The 11,154-nt window shown below is 41.6% G+C and overlaps 1 protein-coding gene across 1 annotated transcript in view; it reads right to left on the reverse strand.

The window, feature by feature from the left end:
• Window positions 1-10,929, reverse strand: part of SLC2A12 (solute carrier family 2 member 12) — a 29,717-nt gene extending 18,788 nt beyond the window's left edge. Inside the window, exons 1-2 of the mRNA XM_063390051.1 lie at window positions 10,601-10,929; window positions 1,731-3,047 (exon numbers count right to left, since the gene is read on the reverse strand). Of these exons, the coding sequence (XP_063246121.1) occupies window positions 1,731-3,047; window positions 10,601-10,715 (1,432 nt within the window). The 5' untranslated portion in view covers window positions 10,716-10,929. The remainder of the gene's footprint in view (window positions 1-1,730; window positions 3,048-10,600) is intronic.
• Window positions 10,930-11,154: the final 225 nt, after the last annotated feature.

Genomic DNA, 11,154 nt, shown 5'->3' on the forward strand with positions numbered 1-11,154 from the left:
CATTCAGGGATTAGGACTCCAAACAGGAGATGCTGTAGGCTGTACAAGAGACACAAATTATAACCTTGCATCCCAATCCAGACTATTTAAGCACAATAGATCCTTTGCAGATTCCAACAATCTCTTGATTCTCCAACCCTTGCATTTTTTATACACTGCAAATTTTAACTGAACAGTGTTCATTCAAAGGCAGGAAAACGTCTTGAAAGGACATAGCTGCAATTTGAAGTACCTGTATCTCCGCTAGACCTGGCCTTCACTTGGTGGCAAATGCATCTGTCAGTATAAATTGCCTCACAGTGGCTTTATCCATGATTTCTCCATGATGGAGCTGAGAGCCCATTTTCTGTTTGAAAGTATTTCAGCTCTCAAGTCAGGAAAGAGGTCAAAAAACAAGCACTGGCCTCAGAGACTTCTCAGATCAGCCTGGAAAACATGTCAGATTTTGTAGCCCTCAAGAAAATAGACATTGTTCTCATTAACTGTATATGAGGCCAACTCAAATGACTAAGAACCCATTTACAGCCAGGTCTCCAGAAAAGCAGATTTCAGCAGGAGGCCAAGACTGAACATGTGACCCCACTGTAAGGGTCATTGAATATGTGTTTGAAACATCCAAGTTCATAAAAGTTCATTTCACATTTTCTTTGCAGGGTTTCATCCCTGGTTTTGAACCTATGTCATAGAAAGCAGAATCCAGCCCCAAGACAATCTTCAAGGGAAGGAATAATGCTGTAATAACACAGTCAAGCTTGCAGCCCTGGCAATGAATGCTTATCTCCCACTGCTCTCCCAGTGAGAAATGTCTAAAATAAATAAATACTGCAGGGGAGTTGTTTTTAGTGCAATTGTTGGGTTGTCTCCTTGTGGCAAGCTTTTTATCATAATAGTACAGGAGAGTACAGTTTGTTTGCAAGGCAAGTTTGAGCCAGAGAGCAAAAGCACATAAAGTCTGTTAATAAATAATGGACTGGGCATATGAGTTTTGCAGAGTGACTTAAAAAGTCAACGCCTTCAAAGTGCAGCATTATTTTCAATAGCAAGTGCTATTGAAACAAAACAAAAGAAAACGGAGAGATTTTATTTCCAGTCCCTTGGAATGACAGACATGTTCTCCTTAGGAGAGATTGGGGACCTCTGCAAGTGTGATGGCAGATGCAGCAGCACAGTGTCAGCTGTACAGTGACATGCCTTTGCCCAAGCATGGCAATGGTACTACAGCTTGCTCACGAATTATGATACCTTGAATGTGTTTTCTGTATCTGAACACTATCACACAATCAGAGGGACAGATCCTCAGCAGGAGTCAGGCTGGGATTTTGTGGATTTGATGATGTCATACCATACAGAGGTCTAGAGTTTATCATTACCTTGAGTTTAGGAGCTAGCAGCAGCAAATGCCAACATCTTAACCTTCCTAGTGTAAGGACACAATAGACTACAAAGAGAGAAGATAGCCAGGGGCTTTTTGCTATATAAAGCTAACAGCAGTTCTTGACTGAAGAGGGACCAATTAATCACACTGAATGGATGGGAGATTAGGTCATTGAGCTTAAGGGGCAAGACCTCTTCCTCAAAAGTACATGCCAGGATGGTCTGTGATAATACCAGTGCATATTGGCAGACAACATTGCTTTGCCCAACTTAGGAACTGCCTAATGCCAACAGGGCATGCCATCCCAGCACTTAATAATGTAAGTTACAAACAGTTAGAAAAATTAAACACTTACTTGGTCCAAGACCTATGGAAAATGCTGCAACATAGACAAGCAGGCTGGCCAGTGAGAGCCATTTCAGGACAACAGGAACCTCCCCACTTTCTATGTGAGACCCCGTCATGCTTTTGCCTCCTGCCAGGGCGGTGCTGTTCAGTTCTCCTGTCCTGGCAACATCTAGGCTTTGTACATCAAGTGACAATCCTTCTGTTGAAGTAATGCTAGTAAAGAGGTCCTCGAGACTCCCATTGGTGACAGTGAAGTTTCCTGGTCTCTGGAGAGGGAAATCCTCTGGAGACTGGCTTCTACAGACCTTGGTGAAATTCACATGTATGTTATGGTTCACTAAGCCCATAGTGACCAGCGATATTGCCATAACAGAAGAGCCAATACACAGAAAGGTTTTACTTCCAACTTGATCCACAAAAAACGTGGCTGGGACTGTGCTGACCACTTTAACCACTCCAACTCCAGTAGAAGCCAAGCTGGCAGCTTCATTGCTCTGGAACCCAACTGACTTCAAAACAGTTGATGCATAAAATAAAATGTTGGGTTGCCCAGTTGTTTGCACAAAAAACACTAGAGTGAGTCCTACCAGCATTCGGGCCCTCATGTTGTTTTTTGAACGAAACAGGTCCAAGAAGCTATACTGATGTTCATCTTTCAGGGAAGACTTAATCACAGTAAGTTCTTTAGTAGCATCTGATGTTTCCCGTAGCCTCTCCAGTACTCTTCTCGCCGCTTCATCGTTATTTTTCATCACAAGAAATCGAGGGCTTGGTGGAAGGAAGTACATGGCAACAGCTTGCAAAGCACCTAAGGGAATCACGAGGCCAAACATGTACTTCCAGCCACGAGATATGCTGGCAAATGCATAATTTGAAATATAGGCAAAGAGAATGCCCATCACAATCATGAGTTCATTTAAAGATACCAGGAGGCCTCTTCTGTGCTGTGGGGCGATCTCAGCGATATACACGCACGTCGCAATCGATGACAATGATATGGAAACACCTATGGCCATCCGGCCCACAATGAGTATCTTGTATGACTCATAGGGCAGCAAAATCAGACTCCCCACCACAAGCAAAGAAGATGCAATAATAATAGCAAGTCTCCTTCCAAATCTGTCTATAAGAAATCCACCAGTAAGGGATGCAAACAAGGCCCCAAAAAGCAGGGAACTTACAATGACTTCCTGCTCTTTGCAAGAGAGCATTAAAATGCTGCTCATCTGAAGAAGAGCTCCGGAAATAAGGCCCAACTCATAGCCCATCAGAAGTCCACTTATGGCAGCAATGGCAGAAGATAGAAAGGTGAATGTCCCACAACCTGAAATAAGAAGATAAAACAAACAAACAAAAAAGAACTTGAAAGAGTGATTTCTGCAACATTCTGACAATTAATAATAATTTTATTTGATATACCAGTTTAAAAAATCTCTCTGTAACTTTTAGGCAAAGCAGTTAGGTATAATACACAACCAGCAACAGTGGTGACATAAAAGCTATTTACATAAAAAGTTATTTCTGAAAAGCAAAAAAAAAAAAAAAAAAGGTAATAAATATAAAATCTTTGGTTTTAAAGCTTTTGTGTCTCTTATCTTCCTGATCAGAAGTCAATAAGGTTTTGATCAGGTCCTAAATAATTAAACCTTCTGCCTCAGATTATTATTGCAAAAAAGAAATGGTGAGAAAGCAATTTTTGCCTTGAGTAATTTTTCAGTGTTTTTCTTAAACTGAGGAAGTCACATCCACCCAACTAGAGTACCATGAGCAAGGAAAGAGTAAATTTCTTAGCCAAATTGCTTCAACCTTAACTCAAATAAGTAACAAGTTTTCCCTCACAACCTATTATTTCCTTTGTTTCATCTGAGGATGACATGAAGGTTGCTGGTACCATTGTTTTTCTTTTGCCAAATTGGGGACATATTCAGTGAACACCAGGCTGATGCAAACATCTGGGATATTCTAGAGAAACTGATCTTTGAGGCAAACGCATGAACTTTCTGGGCTTTGCTCATGTCTAACTGAGATTCTTTTGAATATCTTGATCAAATATTTTGCATCACTTTTGACTGCCATAATGTCAGGAATAAGAAACAGATGATGAAAACAATGCAGATTATATGCCTTTGAATGTCCACCTTAAAACAAACTCATTTTATACAATTGTGATTCATTGTTTATTGTTACAAGATAGATTTGACTGATCATATTCTACTAACTGTGAAGCCTTTTTCACCCTAAACCTTGAGGAATATATCAGTTTGTTATTGTTGGTCTCCTTTCTCCCAGCATGATTTTCCTCGCATCATGATGTTGGCTGCCACACAACTAGGAAAAGAGTAAATCAACTTCTGAATTTGCAGTTAGTTAGAGAGATGGGACATGTCGGAGGAGAGGTGGCTTTTGCAGCATAACAGACTCCATATTTAGTTAATTCTCCTGGAATGAGTGGGATAAGGTCTAATTGGAAATTACATACAGAGTTTGTTTATTTTTATCTAATTTTTCTAAGTTGTTAAGGGTCTTTGATCATGTTGACTGCTCAGGGTTCCCTGCCAATAATTTTGAGCATGTTGGTGAGGATCAGTCCCATTTGACAGAGGACATTACATTGCAAAAGCAAATCTTGAATAGAGAGAAGGAGAGCAGCCCTAGCAGTACATCTGCTCTCCTAAAGTAAACAGTGCCAGAGCCCAGGCCCAGACCCTGGCATGTGGCCACATACCCTACTAAATTGCTGGCAGGATCCCTGGCACATTTCCACTCCAAACCACCTTGTGTTCTCCTAACAACTCTCAGAAGCAAACAATTCCATCATCCCACCCTGCAGCCATTCCATAGGCAGACGGGTTATTTTAGGGTAGCACAGTATAACTGTGAATATAAGCAATGCCTGGGGGTCAGGGAAGATGTGTTAGCCCATTAAGTCTATCAAGATAAATATCGCCTATTAGCTCTCCTAACTTTTAACCAAACAGCAGAAGCCAAACAGCAGCCCTGAGATACTGAGTGCACCAAATGTGCCTCAAATCTCTCAGCCCCTGAGGTGGTGTGGCTGGCAAATCAGAGAAAGATAAGAGATAGGGGAGAAGCAATGGCTTTGTCTTGGTGGGCAATAAGGACACAGGGGGAATAGGATTATTGTGAAGAGCCTTTCAGAAGGTAGGGGCAGGTGGTAGATTTATTGGGATGGAGATAGGACATCTTGAAGAAAATATCAGAAACAAATTTGCAAAATTTACAAAATTTGCAAAATTTGCAAAAAGCATGGGTTAGGTCCTGCTGTACTTCCTTCACCCATTGAGCAGCACTTCAGTAGAAGTACTGCTGACTATAGCTAAGCTGCTTTGTGCTGCATCCTGCAATGTACACATGCAATATTTGTTTTATCATGCAAACATAATTTCTCCTTCCCATTTATACTTTTGTGTTGCCTGCTTGCTTCTATTGTTATATGTGGAGAATATACCCTTCCAATGAATTCTGGCTAGAAATCTGGGCTGATAACCACAGTGTTGTGCTGAAGGAATGAACATACCAGAAACCAAACTGCTAATTTGATCATAGTGCTCTGCCCAAACTACTGTTCAATGCTGATGTTTGTGCTTTCTTGAATATCTCTGCATTTTTGTATCATTAAGCCACATATATTTAAGGTAGGATTTTACCTCAATTTATACATTATGGAGTAGAGACTATTTTGTTCATCCAGTCTGACACTCACAAACAGCACAACATAATCCTTCAGATACATGTCAATTACATTTTATCTGAACCGGGAGATTTAAAACATTCAGCTTTGATTTAAAAATGGTTAGTGATTAAAAACCAATGACTTTAAGAATTAAGTCATCTCAATGGTTAATTGCTTTCACTATAAGTTATCTGTAAATTATTTCTAGACTTAATTTCTGCAACTTCAGCTTCCAGCCATCAGATCCCATTCTCCATTTCCCCACACTTAATTGTGTTCAGCAAGTACAAACTTATAGCCTGTCACTGAGTCATCTCACAGGCATCTCCATTTTAGCTACCTTGCCCTGTGAGGCTTTACAAGTTTACCAGTCCCTTAAGAATTCAAACCTGTGTTCTCTGAACATTTTCCAGACCATCAGCTTCTTCAGCAAATTGATCTGGACCCAGTGCTACTGCAATGATTACACAGTGCCAAATGGAAATTTGACATGAGTTTTACAGTCCAGTTCCAGGGTGAACATTTCCTCTCTATTTGTCCAAGGATTCTCATAGACATGTATAGAAGATTATCTTTTGCTTATCCTTCAGGAAAACCTACTTATTTTCTGACTAGATTCTTTCCAAGGCACTGCCATGCCTTTAAATATGGCCTGCCTCATTGCATCCTAAAGAGGACTGCAAATCACTTTACACTTGTCTGTATTAAAATACATAGGATGGGTTCAACTTACCTAACTGTGAGACATCAACATCATCTCTAGATTTCTCCTGTAACTACTTGAGAAAAATAAGCTCTTCTAGACATCTGAATTAGGTCAGATGCCTACTTCCCTCCATTGCCTGTAAAAGGAAACTGTGCAGCTTGCTCAGATGCAGATGTCTAAAGTTAGCAGAGAGGAACCCCAGACAGCACATTCACTTGCAGTCAGCAGGCCAAGGCATCCAAATTGCATTCAGCCAGTGACATATTGATCACCCACCACCTTTATCACCCTGTTAAATAATCTGCTATTATTTTCTCCCAAGAAATTGAGAAAAAACATTAAGTAACAGAGGGGCAAAAACTGAGTTTAAGACTCTCCAGCAGAAACACAGCAGCATGGACAGTGTACCCTATTGATACTTTGAAGCCTGTGTCCTGCACAGTTCTTAATTCTTAAAATGTTGGAGTCTCATTTTTTGTATGGTTTCAGTTTCTGAATGAGAGTATCAAGTCAAATATCTCGATAGAGTCCACCACCAGCACTGTTCTTTACCATCCAGACAGGGGTCACATCAGCCTGTGGTCCTTAGATCTGAGAAACTGATATGGTTATTTATTTTTAGTCTGAGAGTCTGTACAAGATGGATGTAGAGCTTGGACACCTGGGAATTGATAGGGAAGCATTCAAGCCCATATATTTCTCGCTTCTCCAAGTAGAGCAACTTGATCAATGTCTTCATGTTTATTTTGTTTGTTTTTACTGGGTCAGCTGGTATCCTTCTTCATGTGTCCAGTGACACATATCCACAGTTGTACAGAAATAGTGGAGGGCTGTAACTAGAGCACCCCCGAATGAAAAGCAGATCCTGATGTGATGCAGAGGGAGACACATTGTCCTTCTGCATTAGCAGCAGCAGACTCAGTAGTTAACTTGGTGTCTCTTGTTCCTCACAGGCACTATTCCACTGAAAAACATTGTTATATCACCATGAGGTTTTGTTTTAACTGGTGTACCCGAAATTTGCCTGCTCACAACTGCCTGCTGAGTTAAACCTTGAAATCTCTGCTCAGTTTCCCTTCATGGCCTTCCTCTAGGCAAAATTCCCTCTGAGTTCAGCATATGTTTTGTTTTAACATTTCCAGATAAAGAATGTTGCAGTAGTTACACTCACAATCCTTTTAAGTGTCACTTTTAATGATGCTGCTTCCAGTTCTTAGGCATTCCTTTTTTTTTTTACAAAAAGCTTCTCTATCTATCTATCTATCTATCTATCTATCTATCTATCTATCTATCTATCTATCTATCTATCTATCTTTCTCTTATATTTATGAGATGCCAGCAAAACATATGGCAGTGTACAGCCCCAGGGGAATAAAATATTTTAAAGATAGCTTCCAGAGAATTTTCTTCTTCTGTCTGCCACTAGCACCATGGCTAATGAGTGTGTGGCTGGTATGTGACAAGTGATTGGAAAGTCTATTCTCTAGTTTCCGATGTAAACAAAGCGGTTTCTCACAACTGTTGTTCGAGTCAAAAGCAGCCCTGCTTGGCAAACAAACCTATCTTTAAGAACATTCGTTGGAAGTGTTTATGCTTGGTTCCTGAAAAGGAGACCAACTGCAGTTGTAGCACAGCAGCACAGTGTACTGACCATGAGGCTGGATGGGGCCAAGTACTAAGGGTGCGCCCTTTACTTGTTTTCTAGCACATATTTGGAAAAATTCCAAAGGCACAGTATTTGGTCTGTGCATGCATTCTATGGGCACTATGGATAAATGATCTGTGCCAGGGAAGATCTGCAAGCAGGCTGATCTGGGAAACACCACTTTTCACCCGCCTAATGGGAGGGAGAGGTAGGGGAAGGGAGCCCTTTCCAGCTCACTTTGGCAGTACCTTGCTTCACATGAGTCCAGACACTGAGATTTCTGTGATATAGTTTTTCTTTGCTTTCTCCCTAGAGATCATTCAATGTGCATATAGAAAACTGCTGGAAGAGGGGGAGGGAGATTACTTTATGTAACCTGTGCAAATATATCTATTTTGATAGGAGGGGACTCAACAATCTCATCCACCATGGTGCTTTCTTCTGTTTACTTTGATTTAATCTGAGATGAGAAATGTCTCGGTTTAAAAGGGAAAGAAAGTATTTTCCTGTCAGGAAAGTTCTTTAAATCCATGCAATTTCTTTGATCTATTTAGACATTCATAAGTGAATTCAAATTCTGTCAACCATTGGTTAATAAGCACAGGTTAGAAAACTGCAATGAGTTGAATGCATTGCACAGATATAAATCCACAGCATGGAAGCATGGAATATCTTTTTTCTCCAATAGAATAAGATATCTACTTTTATCTACAATAAATTTTAAAACTACAGCATCTGCATTTGAAAATTTTAAGCTATCTCTAATAATATATTTCTTCTCCATCTGAGTGCTGTCTAACATACAAAAAGTGTGTCTTTCAGGGATAAAGTATTTAAATTTCCCAAGTTGTCATCAAAGCATGAAAGAAGATTTTGCTGAACTGTATAGCATGAGGATAACTTTTTTTTTTTAGAATAAATGTTTGATGTCATGTATTGGGAATTGCTGCATAATTAAATCATGGTTTTGCTTCTCATAAAAGGTAATTCTCCCGTTTTCATGTTATGATGATCTTTGCTGCACTGCCCCAGTCACTTTCTCTATCTCATCCAGTTTGTATATGTCTGGTATAAAGGGATATATGTTACCCTGTTGCTCTATTCCAACAGCTGAGGGTTTTTTAGATCCAGTAGCTGTTCAGGAAGTGCATTTCTCCTATTAGCTATGATACATCTGATCTACCTGTCCCTATAGGAGTCTGGCATGGGATCTAAAACAGTTGCCCAGCAAGATCCTATTGGATGAAACAAATGGCAGATTTGCGACAAAGCTATATTGCAAACAGAGCTGGGAAATCTCAGAAAATATTAACTTAACCAAAAATAATGTCAGGGCAGTGTGGGATCATAATCATTTGACAAATGGGACTCCTCCCACCCAAGTGTGAAAGGCAAACCCAAACCAAATACTTCGTAAATTGAACTAAAAGAGAAGGTGGAAGGAAACTGATGTACCACTCATCTAAACTCCTCCAGTGTGGGAAGCACTGAATACTGTGTACAGCATAAGCCAAATTAATGTACTTTGTAAACAATATTCAAATTTCATGAACGAAAGCCCCCTGACAATGATGGAAAGACAGGGAAATGCAGATCCTGGACAGACCCACCCTGGCCATGTCATCTCTTACTGCTCTGCATTGTAATTTCATCATGTCACCAGGCAGCCTAACCTCTCATCACATGAGATGGCTTTTGGGTTTTGTTAGTAAGAATCAACAAGTTCTTTTAATTTCTAGCTATTTAATGATATATTCCTCAGGTTACTGCTTTAATTTTCGAGGGTAAGGACAGATGTGTATTTTGCACATACTCTTCTAACCTTAGTCCATGTGCTGCAGGAACTTTGCTATCTGTTTATTGCTATCCTATAACCATCTGCACTGCTCTTCTCAGTCCCTAAGGCAATGTTAAATCTGTCTGCACACTTACTGACTTTCTGTTCTTGGTTAACCTCTGATTCCAGCACCAGGAGACATTGCTTGACAGATCACTGTTACACTCCAACAAAGCATTTGTGCTTATGGTTTCCAAATATTCCTGTGTTAATCAGTTCATTCAGCTCTAAGTGAACAAAATCTGCTCGGGACATTGTCATTTCTGGTTTATGACCATGCTGTCTTCTTTGGGTACAGCTGCCTTGTGCCTGATAAATATCATGATTGTGGGGCATTATCCCTTTCATCTTATCATCTGGGAAAGAATTTGAAAGTGCAAAACCACACTGCAACTGAGAAAAACTGGCTGGATAGAACAGCAAAGATGAAGAGCTATGAAATTCAGTTTCTGCACTTAAAGATTTATTGCAGAATAAATGTTACAGCTGATTTTTGAGGGTGTCAGCACAAAACCTGTGTTTCTTCCTGAAATGCTAGGGAAGTAAAAAGAGGAGGGAGACCCGGTCCCCCCAGCCTGTTCTGTTCCCCTGCATGGGCAGGTGCAGTGCTTGCCTGGACTCCCTCCACTCACTCCGGCTGAAAGGGCTGAGCTGCCCCCGAGTGTGCAAAGACCAGATCATTGTTGTTAGAGGGCAGCAGGTTCTCCTATCTTTCAGATGGCTGGGCTTCATAAAGGAAAAGGATTTACAGAACAGACAGCACCTGCATGAGCAGAAGGACCGAGGCCTCTTAGGGAAAGTGTCACACAAACCTTCATTCAAAATTCAAGCTGGCAGTCCCCTTCCTTACTCAGACGTTCCCCTCTTGCACTTTCAGAAATGGGGAAGGCATGTCCCGAGAATCCCCTGGCTTTGTTCTCCCCCAGCCCCGAGCCTGAGCCGTGCGGCAGCTGCTGCTGCTGGCCAGGAGCTGCCCTCGGCTCCTGCCTCCTTACCTGCGGCCGCCGGGAGCCGGGAGCGGCTGCAGCCCCGGCTGCGCTCCTCATCCTCGCCCGCGCTCAGCGTCTGGCTGCGCTGGCTGAGCTCCTCCGTGCCCTGCCCAGGTGCCATCACTGCCCCCGAGCACCTTGGGCGGGAGCACTTCACACCGTGGCTGTGCTCCTTCCCCGGCCGGCAGGGAAAGGGCAGATTGTTTTTCTCATGGCAACAAGTTCCTGAAGCTGGCTGAAACCAAATGCAAACCACAAAGTGGTTCGTGAACAACTTTGTTGCTATTTCAGAAGGCTTTGCCCTTTGCTGTGACACGGGCTGTTGCTATTCTGGGGAGCCTATTGCAGGCGAGGGGAGGGCCGTCTGTCGGAAGTATTGCTTTTGCCTTTTAACAAACAGTTGAGACATCAGACATCCATGAACAGCTCCATGCAGGCATTCCTTACCCATTCACTTACAGGTCTCTCTCTCTTTTTCCTTGCCGCTCTTTTCCTCCTCTCCCCGTTGTTCATACGCACATGTTTTTAGCAGAGAAGGCACACTGAAGGGGAGGGTTTGA

This window comes from Prinia subflava, chromosome 2, assembly GCF_021018805.1.
Source record: "Prinia subflava isolate CZ2003 ecotype Zambia chromosome 2, Cam_Psub_1.2, whole genome shotgun sequence".
NCBI classification, from domain to species: domain Eukaryota; kingdom Metazoa; phylum Chordata; class Aves; order Passeriformes; family Cisticolidae; genus Prinia; species Prinia subflava.